Here is a 24,364-nt window from a genome sequence, read left to right as displayed (position 1 = left end):
AAAAAAAATTAATGGCAACCTAGACGCCAGCGATCGATGTTCGGTTACCAACCCGCTCTCAATGCACGTACGAACGAAAAAAATCGCGCCATATTCAGCGACCAATCGGAGAGATGCCGCGCCTCCGAAGCGTTCCACCTTAAAATAGGCTCCGCCCGCCGAGCGCACTAGCGCCAAATATCCCATACAAGCGGCGTTATTCCGAACTAAACGGAGCGGGACAGCGATACATTGGGCCGTTCGTTTCTCGGACAATTTCCTCCAACTGATCATTAAGTGTTTATGTTCAACGGGAGTTGGTTGTGTCGGGTTTCTTCGGAGGGGAAACGCTATTAAAATATCCACAAACATTATCTTTAATTGGACAGAAATTTGTGCTTGTGTGCGCCGGTTTTTTTCATTGTGACGATTTTTTAACTTTGATAACAGCGTACGGATTGTGCTTAGGAATGAGTGACTGTGCAATTATTAATAAAAAATGACATCTATAACGTGAAAATATTCGCAGCGTGTTTTTGATTAACAAATTCCCACATATGGATAGAAATCAATCAAATTTTTAGTATAAATCCCATTTTCTAATTCGTTCGAAGACTTTACAGTGTTGTGTGACAATTTGTGTATTGTGAAGTGATGCTGTGATTGAAAAATTGATTATTCCTAACAACCGTAAGTAAACTCTATCATATCTGCCAGTAGAACTATGTTGTCAGTCTATAAGGGCCATTTGCATAGATTATAGAATGCTATGCTGGATAAAATTAGTTTAGATCTCTACCAATGGATTACCTAGCACGGCATACAGGTAGATATATTTTGGTTCAGAAGTACCGAAGTTTTTATATTTATTATATACTAATTCAAGGTCTTATTTCTCATATATATACTAAAGAAGTACTTCGAAAAAGCGGTGTTAAACAACTTAAGTACTTTTTAGTAGTCTTCACATATAGTTATTTAACTAATGTACCTATACAAATATTGTTAACTATATTTTGAAAGAGTAAATGTGGAATTTATTGCCTATTCTACACACGACCTAACTTTTGGAAGGGGCAACTTTATGATTTGTTTTGAGTCTTGGAAAAACGGTTTTCATTTCGTTAGAATTTAGTAATGTAAAGTACCTAATAAATTCAAATTTGCCAAAGATATTTGTCTATACTCTAGAATATAACTATGACTAACTTGACTTATTCTACGTCCCACAAGTGGGGCAGAGGTCATCCAACGTAGAAAACCATCCTGATCGATCCTGGGTCCTCTAACGCAAGAACTATGCTTAAACAAAAAAAGCGACAAATTGTGAAGCTTCGTTTTTTGGAGTCAAGTATAACTGTAATGGCTAAATAATATTTCATTGCAACTAAAGATATCATCTCTTTTTATGACACATTCAAAAGAGGTTTTAGTTTTTATAAGATTAGTGTTTTTGTCTATGGCAGAGCCGACCATCGAAATTAGTATCTTGTGAAACTAATAGTTTATAGATATTTATTTATAACACACAGATAGATACAAATGTACAATATGCTTAACCTAGTAACGCATACAGACATAGTAATAATAATAATTAAAAATAAGACGTACACTTAAATCTTTAATCAGCGGCTGAACTTGAACCCCCCTCCCTCCCTCTCCCTAAGAGCCTGCTACAAGAGAGTCAAATCAAATTTGGACAAAAGACACCTGTTATGTAGGTAGGTGCTAATGTTTAATCTTTCGATATTTCGTTAGTTACCGGATTTATCTGCAGTCGTTCTGCATCTGAGCGTTAGAACACCATTCCTCAAAAATATTTTCCTTTTAGACAGGGTAAGAATAATCCCGTAATTATTTCTAATACAATGTTTTAATTGAGACATCATGGAACATTACAATCATAGATTAATAAGTTTTTTAAATCTAATATAATTTACTACTCTTTATAAAGGGAAAGAAACTGTACCTACTCCAATTGATAAAAATAATAGAATAACTGAATAAAACTGAATGTTTTGTCCCTTTTCATGATGACAGGAGTGATAAAGACAAATACAAATTGAGCTGTCTGAGATTCATGTTCAGAAACCTCTCCTTTTGCCGCCTTTATTTAATTCGATTTTCTATATAACCGTACAAACATCTCCAAATACTTGCAGATTAAAGAGAATGGCGGAATTCTACTGGTTCGTTCATGTAATTTAGACATTCTTCTCTTTAATTTGAGAATGATTATTTGGATTTTAGACCCGTACATCAATCAGATTCTAGAAGTTTCTTTATAGTAACTTAAGTAATTCAGCAGAGCACACCAGCCATGGCACCAAAGAACTGTGTGTATTTAACATTCGCTTGAACTGTGAAGCTAAACATCGTGCGCAAACCGACTTGACTTAGACCCAAAAAGTCGATGGTGTGTTAGGCACAGAAGGCTGATCACCAAGTTATTAATATTGGATTAACAAATCAAGAAACAGCTCTAAGAACGAACAATGTTGTAGCACCATTGATGTTTTTTACTGAAGTGCCTTTTCAGTTTTGTGTATACGAAATATATATCTTCCACCGCATTTACTATAGAGAGTGTTCAGAGGAGTTGTTCGGATTAACACCTGCAGCTGAGTTTCATCGGATGTCGAGGCAGAATACGAAATTCCACCCGTATCACCTCGATGTCGGCTGTTCCACAACTGCGCGTTTTTCAAGGCAATTTTTGCCGCGCACTACCACTATATGAAATCAGCTCCCCACTGAAGTATTTCCAATTCGACTTCTGGTCCTTCAAGAAAAGAGCGTATCAATTCTTAAAAGGCCGGACGCACTCGTGAGCCCATTGACATTGAGTGCCCATGGGCGGCATACTTAACATCATGTGAGCCTCCTGCCCGTTTGCCCCCTGTTCTATAATAAAAATGAGTTAACGTACATCGAATGAACAGACAGCCTAACCTAGCCTAACAATACTTAAAACAATCGGCTAAACTTTCCAATATGACCCGTCGATTTGAATGCTCAAATTTTTTTTGTAGATAGTACTCACCATAAGAAAGCGTTTTGTAAAGTATTAAGTTGCGGAAACTTACGGTTCATGAGATATATTTATTTATACTTTCCATACAAATGGACAAATATTCCATAACACGCCATAACACAATGAATTTGACAAATAACTGATGTCAAACATCAACCATTTCACGTATCGATTAGTGAAGGGTTCGAAAAATTTGACGTATCGATACTACTAAACTTTCCAATATGGACCATAGATTATTTGTAACTTATGATCAAATTAATTATTTGTAATCAAAAAACTTAATTATTATCTAGTTCGGTTAGGTTAGGTTAGTACATGAATATTTTTTTTAATAACATTTTATTTAATAACCTAAAAGTACCCAACACCGAATCAAAGCACCCCACTATCCACGTGGTCTTGTCTGTCCTACCCCTAGAGTGTATATAAATAATCGGAGCCGTTCAAAAACCGAATTATTATCTAGTTCGGTTAGGTTAGGTTAGTACATGAATATTTTTTTTAATAACATTTTATTTAATAACCTAAAAGTACCCAACACCGAATCAAAGCACCCCACTATCCACGTGGTCTTGTCTGCCCTACCCCTAGAGTGTATATAAATAATCGGAGGCGCGGAGGAAGAGCAGCCCCCACCCGCCGTAACAAAGCACAGGCATGAAATGCCTGTGCTTTGGTACGCAAGGGTGGAGGGGCTGCGTTTTCCGTAGCGCCGGAGCCGTTCAAAAACCGAATTATTATCTAGTTCGGTTAGGTTAGGTTAGTATATGAATTTCTTTTTTCTAAGAACTGTTTCTGAAATCATCAATAAACATATAAAAAACTAATATTTATATCATATTATTATATTATATTTGAATAAAATTCAAGTTTTTATTCTAAAAAAACTATCGACAAATTAAAAAAACGATTTTGATGCAAAATGTCACGTCTCTAATAACTAATGGAATCTGTATGGCTAAAGTCCTTTGCCTTTCCCATTAGGGATAAATTGAAAATAAAAAAAATAAGCAATGGAAAATGTACGATTTATTTACGAATTTCTATACATTATACAGGTTTAAATAATCTTTATTAATATTTAGACGGAACTCCGGCAGAAAAAATAACTTGGAGGTGTTCCATTAAAGGTAAAGAGACACTTACATAATCAGTATTATCAAATTCAGGGACACATTTCTAAATTGTTACCATTCTAGCCTTAAAATTTTAAACATGAATATCTCCGTAACTATAGGTTTCCGCAGGTTGGGAATGACACAGGGGGTATTCTCCATCCCCTCTTCCATCTCCCATCAAAAAAACCTCAAAAATCGACGGGTCATATTGGAAAGTTTAACCAAACAATCAAATTCATAGCCCAATTAAACATTAATACAGACAGGTCAATAGTTATTACTTATTTATAAGTAAACGACGCTTGCCTCTTTAATTATTTTTTTAAGTATGGCTTTATTTCACGAACATAGGCTCCACCATCACCTGAATGTCGCTATTCGGGAGCCTAGTGAGAATATTGAGAGGAACCATCATTTGAATTAGGGTTAGTGCACTAACGTGCAGCGGTTAGTGGAAATATTTTGTATGTTATTGTTTTTTAAATAACTGTTTTGTTTAATATTTGTATTATCTCTTCGTGTATGTCGTGTAAGTGCTTTCACAAAATGGTATTTTGTGGTTCTTTTACCAATGTGCCGAGCGTTAGCTTCTGCCAAATAAAAGATATATATATATATAATAATAATACACAAGAACAGAGGCTGACCCTTAATAGAGACAGTTATAAGTGTTATTGGAGTCTTTCTTATTTTAAATAACCTTTATAGTAAATTTACTAATCTAACCTAATTAGGTAAGACGTAAATTAAGTTATTTATGTCTTAGACTTGTCTAGACACGTGAATTTAAAAAAAAACATTGATGCAGAGGCAAAACCTCATAAGATAACTATAGCTTGGGAAATAAAAAATCTTTTGGTGAATAAAAATCTTCCGTTTTTATAAGAGAGACGCGGCAGAGGTGTATCTGTAAAATGTTAATTCGCTGCGATGTATCTTCATCACCAACCTAAGGGATCCAAAAATTCTTGCTTGCTTGGGCCAAAATTTCGACAGCGTGTGTTAGGCGTAGGAGGCAGATCATCTAATTGCCTATTAGATTGATGAATTATCATGTAACACACAAAACTGAGACCCAAATGTTTAAAGATTGTAGCACCGCTAATCTTTTATTTTATTAATTAACTGTAGATTTAGGTTAAACCTCTCAAAGGATTAAAATACCTTTTTGCGTACTGTCAATGTTACTGCTGATAAAATCTCTTAAGATCAATCTGGTTTAAATAATTTCTTAATATCGTAAAAGTATCTTATTTTGGCTTAAATTATTGACAGCATATTGAAAAATATTTAGTTAACGAAGCTAATTTTTGGGGGTTTATATGTTAATATAATAAAGGGCGAGTTATTTGTATCTCATGTCACAATATAGTCTTGACCATTGTCAAATATTTGATATATTTATAAATAATAAATAATAAATAAACAATTTTTTTTGTTTATTTATTATATTATTTATTATTAGGTTTGACAGCTCCTGAAAATATAATTTTTGATTGACGTTTTAGAATGAGACCCGTCAAATATGTATCTCGACACAATATACTACATTGTGTCTTGAGATAATCCTATCGTATGTAATCACTGTCGAATGAATCCTGAAAATTAGCTTGAGAACTCTTTGATAACATTTAAATTTGATTGGCGTTCTAGAATATACTTTCAGCAAAGATGATTATGACAATTAATAAGGGCGATTTTGAAAAAGATTCGCTATTGCACAGATTCGTTCTATTATTATTCTGTGACTATGGTTACGTTGTTTTTGCAGGCTAAAACTCATAAGTCCAATGATCTCTTTTATCTTAGATACAGAAACGAAGCCTATGAACAGTATCATAACAATTTCTTATTAAAAATAATAAAACTATTTACCCGATTCTGTCTCTTAGACAAAGCATTGGGTTTCATATATTTTCATAGTCTGAGCTGACTCTATCTATGCATTTTAAATAAGCAATTGTTATGCATACAAAATTTACCAGCAGCAAATCAACATTAATAATTGCAAATCTGTCATGGTTTAGATTTAAACCTAACCAAATTACGAAGCCTTGGTACGTGAAAGAGCTTTTGAACCACAGATGACAGACCAATCATAATCAAAGGGAACAAGCTATCCTTTCGTTTTACGTGTTATATCTGACGGGTTTCAGGATAAGTTATGATGTTTGACCATCACCGTGTCTAGGAACATAGTCTACGCGTACTGTCATAATCTTGTCGTCCCGGAGACTCGTTCTATCGGGCCATAGAGTTATGGGTCTGCGCACACACGCGCATTGTTCGCTATATCTCCCGCATAGAAGACTTAGGGAAAAACAGGCACCAAATTGCCAAGAACTTCAATAACAATGATATAAATACAGATACTCGGAACAACACAAAGTAGCTACATGGAAAAATTGCAATAATGTAACATCTGTCAACATCAGATGGTCTGTGGTAACATGCATTGTTGAAATTGCGATTCTATTTTTTTATTAATAAATGAAAAGTAATGGTTTTAACTAAATGCTAATTTCGTAATTTAGTTCGATCCTAACTCTGAAATAATGTTAAAAATTGTCTTTGGTTTCAAAACAAAAACATGTATAAACCGGCAACCGTATCCCGATTCTCTAAAGTGTTGTAAAGTTATTTTAAAAAAATAGGTATTTTTGCCCAAGGCAACACTTTAAGTTAAATGTTGCGTGATCAGTTTTTAATCTGTTCTCTTACCGACATTTGGGCAAACAATCATTTTGTTAAGAATCCACCATTTTTCTGTGTAAGAATACATAGTTTAACCATGTGATTGATGCATAATTCACATATTTTTCAGTGAATAGCGTGTATTGTTTTTACTTATCGTAAATAACGCGTGTAATAATTACGCACTTTACAATTTCAATATTACGTCTCAATCGCCATTTTGCCGCGTATCTACTGATAGAGCCGCGTTCTAGTTACCATGTTAGGCTAATGACAAAATGGCGGACAAGATTGGCATATGACGAATGGCGGGAAACGTAAATGTCAAAACGTGAGAAATTTTTAATGATGCCGCCTATAGATATTTTTTTATTAGTTTTTATGCCAGGACTGTAAAGCTTCCGTCATTAAATTATTTTTTTTACTGCAACTATTTTTTTTTCTTCTTGAAGGATACGACTACGTTATAATTAATTCGCCAATGATAAATATGAAAACAAAAGAAAATTTTATGGCTTACAACCCGTTTATTAACTCAAAAACTATTGAAATACTTTGAACTAAAATAAAGCCGTCAAAGCAGTAGCAATACATTTTCGCACGAAGGAGGTTTTACACGATAGTAAAATATAATTTAAAAAACAACCGTCATTACTAGTTATATCCACATAATAAAATAAATTTTCCCCGTTTAGTAGTTTCCGCCTGTCTCGTTCGAACATAAAAATTTCTATGTAAATGATCATAGACAATTTAAATTTTTTATTCCGTATCAAAAAGCTACACTAACGAATCGTAAAATTTTAATTACCACCTTTATTAATGCCGTAAAATTTATAAATATTATTTAATTCGCAAAATAACCAGTTCTGCGCGGCCGCTTTCTTCGACCCACAAATCAATTATAATTATGTCAATGCAAAAATCCGCAAATGTCAGAAGATTCCGATCGACTGGAAATATTGTTAAAGTTAATGCAATTTTACTTTATTTTATCAAATGACCTTTATGTTGTCGGCTCTTTAATAAAATTGATCACATGGCGAGTTTAAAATCAATTTCCCGACATCTAAAGACAAAAATAAACTAGGTACTTATTTAATTTGTTTTCTCTTAGGCCCGATAATTTTTTTAGTTTTTGAAATTGATCGTTATAATTACGCCGTGTTTATAACCAATTTCCCCGCACTGGTTGTTAATAACTGGAAAAAGAATCACACTTGAGCCATTCGTTGACGCCCAAGGTGCTGCATGATTTAGTTCGTCGTTTCTTATGAAAGGAAGGAGTTGTACTCTTTGCGTCTCTCTTCTTAGACAGTTTATTTGAGCGGTGATTTAACAGGCATCTCCTAAACAGGCGTACACTTTCATAGGCCACTTCTGTCTGTCCAGATTTGAATAAAAAAAAATTAAACAGATAAAATTTGTCTATTGCTACAAGGAATTTATTAAGTTTATGGGCATACTGTACCCGAAAGATACATAGAAATGCAATTTCTTGTATAATTTAATGGATAGGTACACAGTGACATTCACCGACGATAAAAACATAATGAGCAGAGCAACACTTTTTGCCCGTCTGCTAAAATGATTGCTATCTCACGCAACTGAAATCTTAGAAAATGTGATAAAGATTTATTTATGCGTTTAATAAATCCACGGCATTAGATATTTAATAAATAAAAATAACGTGGGGCTACAACCATTTTAAGTTTTCTTTATCTGTTGTTATTTGTCAATCTAATAGACAAGAAGGTAATCAGCCGACAGATTTAAAATAAAATCACTAATATAATAATCGAAACGAAAACATTACCACAAGCAGAAGAAAAATTAAGGTTTTTATATTTTAGATAGGTGCGCTGAAATCGTCCCAATTTAATTTTTAAGAATGTCTAAAAAGCCCTCTCTTGCTGATATTATTGAAAACCCGTGTTAGTTACGTTGTAAGTTTGCTTCGATGTGACTTTTAACTGGCTATTTTAAACTCTACAATGTTCAAGTGTCTCATTGCATAACGCTCCTTGCATGTTTATCACCTGACGATTAACGGTGTAGGTAGCTAACATAAAATCTTATTTTCTTTTCAATTAGCACTAATAAAGCCCTTAATCGAATTAAAAAAGCCATAAAAAGCAGATGTCATACACAAATATTACAAATAACATTTACATGTAGCATATTTTCTTTAAAATTTCCTAAAAACTTTTAGTATCGTAAAGTTTTACCGTCGCTCAATATAAAATTGCATTTTGATAGCAATTTTTTGCGCCAAAATATCGTAAATTATCGATTATTTATCAAAATACCAACGTTTTTATATTGCACCTGCGGAAGAAAGAGACGGACATACGATACATTGTAAATTGTTATCGGTAATGTATAATCTTTGTAATTAGTTATTAATATGCTTATATTATGGTAATTTACATTTTATTGCTGATAAATAGTGGCAGTTGTAGTATTTTAAGAATTTTAGTGATCTGTGTATTTTGACAAACAGTTTGCTTATGTCCACAAATGTCATTTACCTGCAGCTGAGTTTCATCATCGGACGTCAAGGCAGAATAAAAAATAAAATAAAATACGTTTATTTTGGAACATAGATCATCTAGGTATCACTTATTCCACGTCAATAAATTCGAACCTGTAGGCATCCCTACTCATCGGCAAAGAAGACAGAGTGAGAGGGTGTAGGCCGAGAGAAAAAGCCGGCGTAAAACCTCTCGGTACTCTTTTAAAAAAGCAAATCATCAAACAATATTTACAACAAATATATCAAAGAACCATCCGTATCACCTAGACGTCCGTCGTTCCACAACTAAGCAATTCTTAAGGCAATTTCTGCCACGCACCACCACGATATGCAACCAGCTGCCCACTGAAGTATTTCCGAACCATTTAGTAGGGTCCTTCAAGAAAAGAGCGTACCGATTCTTAAAAGGCCGCCAGCGCGCTTGCGAGCCTTCTTCTTTCTTTGGCAGTGCGTGTGTCCTTGGGCGGCTGTGTCACTTAACATCAGGTGAGCCTCCTGCCCGTCTGCCTCCTGTAAAATAAAAAATATATATTATTGACGGAAATTTTGGATTATTTAAATATCCTTCAAGTTAGTAAACCATTCCTAATAAGCTTGTGGCAGTAGTTTAATGTTTCGATAACAGGTTGGTTTACGGAAAAATATTTTTAAAGTATATATGGTTTCATTTTTGTTTCTGGGCAATCATAAATTACTATTTTATAACTTATGATAGAGAATAGCTAAATGTCAATGTCAGTTCTACGGTGACGAATCTAAGATCACCATTTACTTTAAAACAATCAAGGAGGTTGTATGTGTGATACCTATTTTATTAAATATAGATAACATTATTAACTTATTAATTAATTTTAAAAGAAAATATTTATTTGTAAATATTGTAGACGCTTTAACACGCTAGACTAAGCATAAAATGATTTTAATTCGTATTTATTGATTAAATCAATAGCTGTTCAAGTTTATAATTGAAGTTACACCAAACACTAAGTAATACCGATTTTGCAGATTTAAAATGATTAAAATTGACATTGTTTTGATTATTCGCGACAGGACGCCATTACAATAGACCTGTCAATACGAATTCAAAATGGCTGCCAATGGCATGCGACACCGGTAATAAATTGTAATTAACACTTGAAGAAATTATACGTTTGTTGGACACTATATGGGGGTAATATTTTGGTTAGCGAATATTATATGAAGTAATGGGGTAATTGTTGTAGTAGTATTTATAATACTTATTAGATATGTTTTACATCAGCCGTCTCTTTGAATAGCATACTTAAATTGACAGATGACACCACCTGTTTGTTAATACAGATTATAATTAACTACCTATACCTAAACTTTGATCATCCTTGAAATAGGGTAATTTTATCACGCCACTGAAACCGATATCTTTTGTATCAGACACAGAATAGATAACCTGCTTGCCTATAAATTGATTAAGGACATAGATATAGAAGAATCTATGGTCGCTTCTTTTTTTAAACCTACGATCGGGAATAAACTATAAAAATAGAATATTAAGCGGGCCCGGAACTAACATCTTTTTGAATTAAGAATTCCTATTTTAAAATTCGACCTTCAACAAAACTTCAAATCGAACTGTAATGGTTAATTAAATTAAACTTGAGAAAGATCAAATAGCCCGCCCAACGGTACTCTCACAGATTAGTTATAGCGTATCGAATCCTATATTTTCGATCATAAACTGAATAGCACGCGAACGTTTAGAAAAAAATTTTAATTCGTATTTTTATTATCTTTGTTAATTAATACGAGATTTAAGAAACATGCAATCGGTTTTAATGACACGATAGCTGTTCGAAATTCAAATAGATTTGCGTTTTATTAATTTGTCAAGTCGTTTTTTTTGGAATGTCAGTTATCTTGACAAATAGCAGTGATTTCAATTCACGTATCAGATGGCGGGAATTGAATTACAATATTTACCTTTCTTTCTTCAAAGGGTTAATGCCAAAGGATTCATAGTCTAATAACCTGCAGGCGCCATATTAAATACTAAGAATCAATCGTAAAACAAAAGCGTATCAAACAAACGTGGGAACCCGTCTCCCTTTACAGAACGACATGGCTCATTGAGCCAAGTACCTTAAGTGATCTAGGGTTTAGGGCCATAAATAAGTCGAGTGGACAGCGAATTAAATTAATTCGATCAATAAGAATTTAATTTTTGAAAATGGAATTCGTCTGAGTAATTTGAATAAGTTTCTATATATCTAGGAATTAAATGTTTTTTTTTAAATGGCAATAGTTTTAACTTAAACTAACTTAACACTGTCCCATGTCTTTGGCAAGCCTATTCGCCTGGATAAGACCTTAGGGTCTTTAGTTGATCGCTCCAGCCAAAAAGGGATCTTCCTGGTGCCCTCTATTCACGATGAGTTTTTAAAGTGAAACTTCTTTAGGCGTATGAGGGTAAATGGTAAAAAGGAAAACGGATCGTCACGAAGATGTGCAGCGTTTTTGTTGACGAAAATAGAGAGAGAGCGATTGAGACCCATTGAGTAAGGGAGATTGAGAAAAAATACACGCTATTGAATACATTAGTATTCACTTAGTAGTTACAAATTAGATCTTTAGATGGCAATTCTGTCGCATATCGTCTCGTGTATTAGATTATATATATATAGTGAATATACAAATACTTAGAGTGATCATATCATGATCATCTATTGGGTATTTTACCATAGTAATAATTAATTTACAATGTTTCACTTCTGACATATTGTGTATGTTGTATTTTTTCTAAACTTTTTGATTATCTACGTCATAACTCGGGACCCGTTGGTAACATATTGACGAAAGACGATTTTTTTTCCTAAGCAAAGGAATTATAACTAATTTAGTAAGTTAGTCTTAAGTGTCTAACATGTATGTGAACAATAACAAGAATTTGTCTTTCGCTTAATTGAACTGTAAGAAGTGTTATTGAACAGTTCCTTAGAATTATCCTCTAAAATAAATTTGTTTAGTTTTACTAATTAAGTGTTAAGGAATAAGATTTGACATATAACAAAGACATTTACGGTATACTTATATACGTATAAGAAATATTATATTTCTGAATATTAATGACGTTTGCATATAATAATAATAATATAAGGCTTTATCTTAATAAAGCCTTATATTATTCTGTCTTAACAGAAATTTTAATCTTAAACTATTGTCTCCAGTGAGTCAACCGACAACCCAACTGCCCAACTTTGGCAAAGGCCTCCTCCATTTCTGTCCACTCTGCTCTGTTCCGAGCTTTCCTAGTCCATATTTTCTCACGGTTTTTATTTCGTCTTCCCACCATCGAAACTGTCTACCTCGATTGTTTCTCTTAATTCTTGGGTACCGATATATGATCTATTTCTCTTTGTGTTTCTGCGAGTCGCCAAGACCTTACTTCATAGGAACATTTGCATATACGTTACTTATAATTATTCTAATATAATAACTAACCTTAAATTTTAATAACTAAAATATATTATTAAAAGGAGTCCCTTTAGAGTTCAGGCAAAGTTCCAAAAAGATGCTGGGAGCGTTCCACCTTTGAATGCTAGACTAATTCTTAGGTAGCTGTCAGGTTTTCGGTCTCCTGTGATGTCGACTATTAATACATAGAAATACATACATACCTACAAAAAATTATAAATCAGTTGTGCAACAAGGTTTACGTCTGGGCCTCAGATTTCTGTATCTGTTTCATGATCATTTGTCGGTGTGGTCGGTCTTCTGCGCCTGACACACTGTAAATTTTTAGGTCTAAGGCTAAGGCAAGTTATTTAACGATGTTTTCCATCACCGTTCCAACGAATGTTTAATGTGGACATAGACAGTCCATTGGTGCACAGCCCGGGATCGAACCTAGGACCTCAGGGATGAAAGTTGCACTCTGAAGCCACAAAGCCAACACTGATATACTGACATAAAAAAACAAGTAAAAATTGGAATTGGAGCAAATATTTATAAATATTTTGTCCTTATCACTCCAATACCTTTTTGTTAATGTTAGAAAGTGACAAAGTATAATTCCAGTCTCAAAGGCCTACGTGAATATCGTGTCCACAGACAATGTAAGATTAAGCCCACATCAAGCTTTACCTTGTCCCATTTGATTATCTTTGCATGACCATCGACAATCACGCGAATCTTGTACTTATATTTTTACTTGGATTCACTAAATTTAACCATAGACAAATTATTATTTTTTTAAACTTGTGTAATTTTTATAGACTATCTTAGTTAAACATTTTAATATAATAGCGTATTTTCAAATTATTCGAACATATTCGTTCTAACCTATTCGTTCGTTTTGTTCAGTTCTTAAAAGGCCGGAAACGAACTAGCGAACCTTTCAGCAAAGTGAGTCCATGTGCGGTATCACTTAACATATATTGAGGGACTTCACCGTTCGTCACATAAAAAAAATTGTCGTCAATTAAACGCGTTTGAATCAGGTAAAGTTTTAAGTGTTTAATATTAAAAATTATTAAAGTAAACAATAACAAATTGATTCACAAAACCAATGACAGATAATAATTCCCAATAAAAATTTACACCAATTAATTGGTTTTAAACATTATTATTACGGGCATGAGCAATCAACAAACAGATAAAAAAACAAAACGGTTTGACCCGACCTTAGACACAGATTAATTAAAACAGTCGCTGTTAATTTAAACGTCTGGGGATCCACAGTTCAACTTCTATTACACTCATTTTGCAAATAACTTACTAACTTATAAAAGACTTCTTTTTCTTCTGATTTCCTGGACGGAAAAAAATATACGTGCCATACTAAAACGGGTATAGATAGACCTGTAGATCAGCTCCAGAAAGTTTAGAAAAATTCATCGTGACAGAGTAGAGAGCAATGAACTTCCAGGCCGATTCTTGCTGAACTGATCAAGTAAAGGCCTTACAGCTCTAACCCGGGTGCAGAAGCTTTGGCACATACAGCTTTCAGAAATAAAGAGTGTGACTGGAGAAGAATAATAAAATCTTTCCCATACATTTAATTATGGTATTTTTTTTTTCAAAATCCACATATACCGATTTAAAATCTCAACCTACATAGTAATAATGAGTGAACACAAATAAAAGATGAACTTGTAAAATATTTGAAACATCTTAATCTTAAAATAATAAACCAACTGTCAAACCAAACTGTGCTAAGCGCCGCGCGGCGAAAGACCAAAGAAATGAGACAAACATACATTTCCAAAGGGATAAAAAAGGATAGCACTAATTAAAACTTGCCGAAAGGGTTTTTTTATCGTTTTATTCCTGTTTTGGTCTAACTTTTCTCGCGTTGTGAGAAATGGATCTTTGAACGCCGATTCCAATTAGTTTTTTAGGGTTCCTTAAGCCGCCATCAGTGGGTCATCATATAACTAGGGGTTCGGGATCCGACTTGTGATACCTAAACCATGTGTGGTCTTATTGGTATCAAGCGCTGTCAAATATGTCAAGCTTCATAAAGAATAGTATGAGAGCTCGTAAAAATCCTCTATGTCAAAATATTATCTCTGAATCTTACCCTCAGTCTTGTGTATATGCATCTCTGTGTTTTTTAGAACAGGAGGCAAATGGGCAAGAGGCTGACCTCATGATAAGTGATAGCCATAAATACTCTCAATACCAGAGTTGCGTTTGTGTCGCTGTGAAGTGAACCCGCTAATGTCAATGTCAAAAATAACAAGTGACTCCCGTATAAACACGTACTAGAATTTACATTTATACATAGCGCAAAGTCTGGACTGGCCCCTTAAACCAAAACCCACGTGTGGCAGAAAATTCAAGTTATAAAACTACTAATTAATTTTAACTCTGTAATAAAAAATCCATAGAACATAGAAAATTTGTAAACCGGTCGCCATACAAATTGTTTTACCGACCTCTGACCCCGGTGGGCGTGGTCAAAAATATTCAACACAGTGTGATGAGAATTCTCGTTACTACATCTTGTTATTCTTTAGATGTTTTAATACATATAGTTATTACTTGCTGCCCCCGCGAACTTCGTTTCTCCTAAATGCCCAGCCTTCCTTTTTAGTACATACCAATCTAGAACATATTGCTATGCGGCCCAAGTGACTGTTTCGTTTTCTAGAATAAAAACTTTTCAGATTTTTATTTAAATTTCTTTATATATAAACCTCAGAATTCAAGCGACAGGTTTTTAACTAACAAATTAAAATAGGTGTTCGTCGTAGAGGGTTGAAAAGGGTTGTACGTATTTTTGTATGCTGTATCATATAAAAATGAAAAAAAAATAAAAATAAATGTCCGAATCGCAGAGTTTTTTTTATATTTCTATGCTACACTATCACTGATTAATGTAGGCTATTTTAATTGCAAGAAAAAAATAATAAACCTCATTGAAATGTTTTCAAAAATGACCAATTGATTAATTTTGTTTTCATCAAGTCCCGTACACAAAAGGAGCCAGTAATTAACTATTGGTAAATTAATATTTTTTAATAATGGCATTTTCTGTACGTTCAAAGCTAAAATGTTTAAAGCAATAAATATCCACCCATGATATGCCGGGACTGGCCGAAAATTTTAGATAAAAGTGTATATAACAGGTACCGTAGATTAAGTACTATGTATGATATGGTAAACTTTGATAAATAAATAAATATTTAATAAAATATTAACACTGTTTATATCTTTTCAGGCTCACAAAGCGGTCAAAATCACAACCGAGCATCCGAAATCCCTCAAAATTACTCGAATTCAATCCCCAAACACAAAACCGGCCACGCTGAGTTTCTCAGATCCCTTCGGGCCTCCCCAGTCCGCGGACGGGGGGGGCCCATCAACCCCCCAACCAGCCATGACCACCCAAGAGGCGTTGGAGCACCAGCACCACCATTTGGGGGGCACGCAAACCCCCCACGACATCTCGAACTCCGCCAATTCCACTCCCACGAATGTCTCATCTAAGTCCGCGTTCATCGAGCTCCAACAGCACGGGTATGGGTTCAAGGGGGGCTACCAGCATCCCCACCATTTCGGGAGTCCGGGGGGACAACAGAACCCTCATGAAGCGTCGGGATTCCCCAGTCCTAGATCGTTAGGTTACCCCTTCCCTCCCATGCACCAGAATACCTATGGTTATCATTTAGGTTCCTATGCCCCCCAATGCGCGAGTCCTCCTAAAGATGGTGAGTTTTTTTAATTACCTTCATTTTATATTGTTAGATATAAGGAAAATGTCGAGAAAATATATAATGTTGTACAAGAATATAGTAAGAAAGTAAGCTACTTACATAAGCTAGAAAGAATCTTACGGCTTCAAAGGTGTATATCTGTGTCATATATTTTGAGAACTGTGGTATAAAAAAAATATTACTGAAAAATCGAAATGCCGCATGAGGCGTTACGCAACATTAAATAAAAAAACTATCGAACAAAATGTATATTTTCCAATAAAAAATAAAATTGTCTTTGGAAATTGGTTATACATATTTTATCATAGACAATGTCGCTTACGTAAGCACCTTTCTATATAATTTCCTTAAAGTACTGTAATTTGCGTTTTTAAAGAACCAAAGGTGTTGAATAAGTTAAAATTACCCTTTATTAAAGTGTATTAAATGTAATGTCTTTTTCATAAATTTCTATATTTAAGCGGCCTATGTTATCCATGTGTGTGTCATCTGTTTCATTTATCATTTATAGAGAAGTTCTTATGCCCCAATTTAGCATACATAATTTGAAATATCAGATTTGAGGTCTGGAAATTACCCTGATGGTGACTGCTGACAATTGACAACACTATTACGTCAGTTTTGACAAGTAATATAAAAAAATTAAAGTTATTTTTGTGAGTTTCTAATTGCGTCAAATTTTCCTACAAACTGTACCATTCCATACCATTACCATATTAAAAGCCTCTATGCCTCTGTCCTGTAAATAATAATTATGCCATTACTATATACACTCTTCATTACTACTAAAAATGAATATTATTGAATAAGACAGCTGATACTGAGTAATTACAGAGTGAGGACAGTAATTACTGTCAAAGTGATATTTTAATGTCAGAGATTCTTTATTCTAGGGCTAAATAGAAAACTTAGTTGTGACTTATTTGATAAACTATGCTACGAAAGATACATTTGGTACTGTATATTTTATTTGAAATAAACTTTGATAGTAATATTTTCATAGCATTTTTGTTATGATGGTGATACGTATATATTAATTTCCACTCTCTACTATGACCTCTCTCTGACATTTTCATGACATTCATGACATGGTCGTCGGTTAATGATACTTTTCACTTGACGTTTCTCTAATATCTCTTGGATTTGGTGTTTGGCATGCCTACCCAACACGTCTTCATCATCCAGGGTTGCTTCTATACCAGAACTCCTTCGCATTAATCCGTTTTACGTAGCCAAACGTATTCAGAAATAAGATTAATTTTGATTATAATATCGTATAACCGGTCAGATTATTTCCATGATTAAGTTATCCCTTATAATCTTAATAGTAATTTTGATGTATAATTTTACGTTTATACGTACATACATAGACTACAGCCACAGTTTTATACAAATATTTGTTACCTATATGATATTGAGTAAATAAGAATAGTAATTTCTATATTTTAAAGTATTAAAAAATACCGTTATTTAAAGTCCTGACTTTGATTAAAGTATCAAATAATTGAAATAACGTTAAAATATCGATAAGAAGATATGTGTTTAATAAGTTCGTATAATTTTATTCATAGACCTGATCATACTGTAATTATTTAAGAGCTTATTACACCACGCGATATTCAGACAGTCTTACTAAGATTCAGCCTAATGTAATAAGAGTTAGCCAGTTAGCCTGTCTAATTAGACCGACCGAATCGGTTCGGCGGTGCTTACTGGCTTACTTGCTGAATATCGTGTAGTGTAATAAGACTTAGCACGCTAAATTCAGTCAGCGCACGGCAGTCGCAGAGCAAAGACGTTTGTACATGTTTGTTTTCTGTGGCCGCGTGCACCATGGCGTGTTCGCAAGAAAAAAAGTACTTTGGAATGTTTTTTATTTTTTATAGATAAAGTTAGCCAACGCTCGACACACTGATACATTGGTAAAAACAAACATGAATCTTAAATTTAGAAAGAAGATTCGGACAATCAATCTTGTTATAGAATATCTTAGCTGCAAACGATGTGTCAATAAATTTAAATAAATTTTCTGCGATTCTCTAATGACAACATAATAAAGTGTGCCAGCCTGGTTCTGTTCTTGATTTGTACCGAGACATGCCATTTTTATTGCCATATTGAATGTATGGAGTATCTATTAAATTACATATAATAATATAAATTACTAATATAACATTTTAATAGTCATTCAAACTCGGCAACTCCTACTCTAAGGTAGTTTCTTAACTCACATGGCGACATCCGTCACCGACTACGTACGCTTTGCAAATGAGTAAAAATGAGTTAGCATGCGGTATTCAGTCCAGTGTGATAGCGAGCTTGCTAATTAGATTTTAAGACAGTCTTACTAAGACAGTCTGAATATCGCATAGTGTAATAAGCACTTTAATGTCACATCACATTTGACATTAAGGTATCAAACTGACATTTGCCATAGATAATAAATTATTGGATAGAGGCGTGATTGAGTAATTATAAGGTTTTCCTCGTATTAATGTTTTATTTATTTTATTAATAATTTATAACATCACTTATTTATTATCAATTATTTATATGTATTTAATTTAAAAAAAACATTTTGAGACATTGTGAGAGAGATGGTTTTTATAGTTTAAAGTTTCTCAAGTTAATCACACACTATCTATTTCGGAATTACAAATTCTAGTAGACCCTTACAATAGACTAATTGATATTTTCTAATTTTCCTATAGAACTGCTACTGTACAAAGTATTAATCGGACATGTAATCACTTCTAAATACTTAATATATGAAAATACTTAGTATTTAAAATACTAGGATTTTTCGGAAATATTTGCTTTTCTATCTCGGAATTACAAATTCTAGTAGACCCTTACCATAGACTAATTGATATGTTCTCATTTTCCTATATAACTGCTACTGTACAAAGTATTAATCGGACATGTTATCACTTCTAAATACTTATTATATAAAAATACTAGGATTTTTCAGAAATATTTGACGCAGACTATGTAATGTTACATACTCGTCAAAGTTGTATCTATGTAGAGTTTTCATAAAATAGTCTACACAAGATACAGCTCAGTGTAGGTTCAAGACGAGATTTTGACTTGAGAAACGAATTAGAATATAGTCGCTATGTCTCAGTGTGATTCTAAAAGAATTCTCTTCTATAGTCTATGGGTTTTGCCTTAGATTTCTGTATTTGTCTCTACAAATAATGTACAAAATGAACACGTGTGATGCATTACATAATAAGAAAAAACCTCAAAGGATACTCAGCCATAATGATTATGTTCCGACGTGCATTTTCTAAGTAACCGGTCGTAACTTCAAGGTCGATTTTACAATGCATCAGTTTTCATATTTCATGATTTCTCTTCACCTTCCTTTTGCTTCAAGGATAGTGATATCTAGTTTTTTTCTGTTATGACACAGGAAAATATGGTATGTAATCGATACACATTCTTTTGTTGTTCATAATAATGAAGTCAATTGAAGTCTTCAAATCTGTCAGAAAAATTTTTCTTAACCTTCATAGGAAAAGTAATTAAAAATTAATATGTAAAGATAATAAAAAAAAATTAAATTACTACATTTAATGCTGGCTGCACGATCGCTGTATTGCGATACTTATTCGTGAGTGAGGAAAGCAGCAGATCTGAGGTCAACAGTAGGTACGAGGCGCCAACTGTAATCTAAATTTTTATGATATTCAATATTTTTTCATTTACGTATTAGTAAGTATAGTGTATGTATTCTTTGTCAAAATAAAATTAGAAAGAGACGAAAGTGTACTTTGTGATACTAGAAATTTCAGTTGTTAAAATTTATTAAATTCCACATTTGTCTAGTTAGTTGTCACCTCCGTAGCTACGTGGTTAACAGAAAAATTCCGCTAAAGAAGTTTAGACGTATAAATTTAAATAGTATCTGCAAATAATTTAATTAGATAGAAAACAAAGAAGCATACCTTTTATTATTCTACGGTGGATTGCATAAGATTACTAACAATGCAATAACAACGCTGTTGAGTCAACAAAAACACATTTTTTATAGATATGGAACATAAAAAAGGGTCTGATGAAGACATATTTACCATTAATGTTTATTCTATTATGTCGATTGGGTGATTATTTACTACTTTAAATATAACAATAGATAAAGATATTATCTATTGTTATATTTTGTATGTTTGTTAGGAGTAAGCAAAAATTTCAGTAATATAGTCTATATATAAAAAAACATTTTTATATGTATATGTCGGGACTATATTGTATAATTGTTTTCCTGTAAGAAATAACTTAACTCCCAAGAGTGGCGTAACATACATAATATTTCTTCGTGCGACTCTCACCCTGAGTCTAAGGTTCCATCTGCTGCAGCTGGACACCAATGGAATTTCTTTCTATGCGCACATTTACATACGCTGAAAATCGGCTTACCGACCCATAAAGTCAACAAATATGATAATTACTTATGCAAAAATGCAAAAATGCATACATATAAAAATACATATAATAAATAAATAAAAAATAAAAAAGGCATTAAATTCTTACAGCAGAAGAAGGAGTTGGATTAATTAAGTTTACTTACATGCTAGTGTTAGTTTTGTTAGTAATTAAATTTGTATCATAAATTTAGTTGTGTTAGTTTTTCTTACTCTTAGGGCCTGTTTCACAATGTATGGATAAAGTGCCAAATAGCTATGCAACACATAAATTATTCGAAAGATAAAAGTTCCAAGTAAGATACTTCGAATTTCATGACGTATAGCGCTATCTGACAGTCGTGAAACGCAAAAATACTATTTATCATACCAATAAGTAACAAATAGCTTATTTGGAACTTATCCGGACATTGTGAAACAGGCCCCTAAACTATTATTCTTCTGTATAAACTCCTGTAAAGGTGAAGGCCTCCTCCAGAGATAGCCAGTCCTCTCTCGATTGGGTTACTTGAATCCAGTTGGGACCAGCTGTTTTTTTATTTCGTCTTCCCAGCTAGCCACGGATCTACATGTCTTTCTTTTTCTCTGTGAAATATTTTATTATAATACATATATTTAATATAAATGAGGATCAACAAAACCGATCTAATAAAGAATACTGGATTTCATCTATCAAAATGTTTTTCCAGATATCGAACGCAAGACTCAGTTATGAAAAACGAGATATAATAACATTCGCACTTAAATTAATGACGATAATTGCGCCAATTATTTTACAATTGAATTTAAGAACTCAATCAATTGTATTTATTGTTTTAATTGTTTATTAATTACAAAATCTATATACGCGTTTATTTCAAGACATTTTTGATGTTTGCGCTTTTTTTACAAACTGTCAAACTCACCTGATGTTGAATTATGCCAAAGGCAAGTGCGTCGTCGGATTTTGGATTTTTGGGAATTGCAAATCAATTTTCAAGTTTTAACGTTTTAGAAAATTAATAGAAAAATTTAATTTTGCTAATGGTTACGCAATTTTTTTTAATAAAAGTAATATTATAATTAACTCTTGTATAATACAAAATAAATAAATTAAAAAGTTTTGGACGTTTGCGAATGACAAAATTCAATTTTTTTAATTAATTTTCGTAAAAAAATAGTTACCTATTAGTACGATGTTGTTGACCCTGATATTAAGGGTTCGAGTCTCGTCTTACAAATTACACGATTTTTATTTAATTTTAATAAAAATTTAGAACTCGTGTCAGACATACAGGGCTGATCAAATGCTAATAACATTATTATTTACACGTTTGAATCGGTTTACCCTGTAGGTTGACATATGTTGAAAACGTACTTGGCAAGTGACACATAAGTAATAATTATCGAACCCGGAACCCCGTATCACGCATCTGCTGTGCCCGGGGCGAAAAAAATTCTAATAACACACCACAAAACCGTCATTATAGCTTTTAATTGTTGCTTTAAGTATTTTAAGTTTTTTCGAAGAAAACCAACGCGGCACGTGGTTGTACAGTTGCGGTCACAAGTGGATATACAAAATCCTAATTTAATTTAATTTTCATAGAAAAAAACATAATTTCAACACAGTATTAATATATCTGTTTAGATTTAGTATAAGGGTATTTGCAGAAAGTTAAGATGCCCTGGTCTCGGAACAGCAGACCTTTATGAAGCAGAATTTTGAGGGTTGAAACGTCACGAAGATGTGCAGCGTTTTTGTCGAAGAAAAGGGAGAAAGCGATTAAGATTGATTGAGAGAGAGTAGGAAAGGGAGATTGAGAAAGAATACATGCTATTAATAGATGTATCCGTTTAGTAGTTACGAAAACTTTAGATAACAATTCTGTCGCATTACGTCTTGTGCAGTAAACAGATTTCTTACCATAACCACATGACCATAGTTATAAAATATAACCATACTTGTTAATCTTCTGAACTTTTTTATATTTTTACGCGAAACGCGGTAATTTCCATTAAATAAAAATTCTAACATTACAGTAAGCTTTAACACTTTTCGATCCGACTGTCCGTAGAAAAAGCTTAGCCCAGTTTAGAATACAGCCCGAGGTCACTGCTTACTACGAAATTTTATCTTTTATCTTCAAACCCGTATGAAAAGATTTAGTTATGGCTTTGATAGTCTGAGCGATAGCAAGGCCTCTCAACCTTGACTTCGAGCGTTCAATTCACTGCTGTGACCAATGGTTCTATCACGGACATTTGAGAAAACCATGCCTTAGACCTCAGACGGCGGCGTGTCAGGTACCAGGGGCTCGCCTACTTGCCTACAAATGATCATCAACACAGAAATCTGAGGCCAAGACCTAATTCCTGTAATGCCATTGTTTATAGTTATAGAACCTTCCATTCATCAATTGTTCCATGCGTTTCCGAATGACAAGGAAATTTTAAAATCATAGGGCATTGTCCCAAAATTTCTAGATTAAATGCTAGGACCATATCACTACACTAGTTTTTCATATAACAGGAGGCAAATGGGCAGTAGGCTCAAGTGCATTGAATTCTTATGTATATTATCATTTGCACGTATACTGGGTGTAAACAGTATGAATTACAATAAATAGATATAGAAATACATTGAGTGATGTATATATTCTGGTACATGATCATCTATATTGTTAGTTATGAGATTTAGGAATATAAGTTTAATTTTTTAATGTTTTTATCTAGAATAGTTGGTGTGGTAGTTATTTTGGAATTCTATCGTATTAGTAGTTACTATTAAGATAGAAATATGTAGTGAAATAAATAAATAAATCTATTGGGGTTTTTACCCTAGTAATACCTAATTAATTTACAAAGAAGTTTCACTTCTGACATATTATGTACTTTGTACGCACGCAATTTTTTTTTAAATTTAATATAGTGACCTCGCCCAAGTACACAGCGATGCGCCTTAAAGTGTTTTTGTAAAGGGCTAAACGTTTTTGGGAAAGGTTTTTTATTAAAGTTCGTTTTATCTCGACTTTCGGTAGGCGGACTCGTGGGCGGGACGGTTTCGACGCTGGCTAGTGATGTGCGCTTTCTCGATTCTGTTAGATTTAAAATATTCTCTCCACTGTAGGATTGGAGGAAGCTACGCTCGCCAGCCTGAGCTGAGCTGCAAAGGCCCTTAAGTCCAACAGTGAGATTCCAAACAAAAAAACACTATCAGTATCGTGATGAGTACTTTCCATCCTCGTTTTGAATCAAGACCTCTATGGTTATATGATGGTGGTTGCGGACGAAATTTATTAAAAATCAAAATTAATATAAATTGTAATGGAAATATCTAATACCAATATTTTAAGTGCATCGAGAATTTGTTTAAATCAGGAAACATTAAAAAAAAA

The 24,364-nt window shown here is 33.3% G+C and overlaps 1 protein-coding gene across 5 annotated transcripts in view; it reads left to right on the top strand.

Moving 5' to 3' along the window:
* The first annotated feature begins 290 nt into the window (after positions 1-290).
* Positions 291-24,364, top strand: part of LOC110997230 (homeotic protein distal-less) — a 79,750-nt gene continuing 55,676 nt past the window's right edge. For all 5 annotated transcript variants that reach the window (XM_022265286.2, XM_022265283.2, XM_022265282.2 and 2 more), the window contains exons 1-2: positions 291-669; positions 16,062-16,551. In XM_022265286.2, the coding sequence (XP_022120978.1) occupies positions 16,221-16,551 (331 nt within the window). In that variant the 5' untranslated portion in view covers positions 291-669; positions 16,062-16,220. The remainder of the gene's footprint in view (positions 670-16,061; positions 16,552-24,364) is intronic.

The sequence above is a fragment of the Pieris rapae genome, chromosome 15, assembly GCF_905147795.1.
Source record: "Pieris rapae chromosome 15, ilPieRapa1.1, whole genome shotgun sequence".
Lineage (NCBI taxonomy): Eukaryota > Metazoa > Arthropoda > Insecta > Lepidoptera > Pieridae > Pieris > Pieris rapae.
Note: the sequence above shows the minus strand (reverse complement) of the source record. Positions and strands in the feature narration are given on the sequence as shown.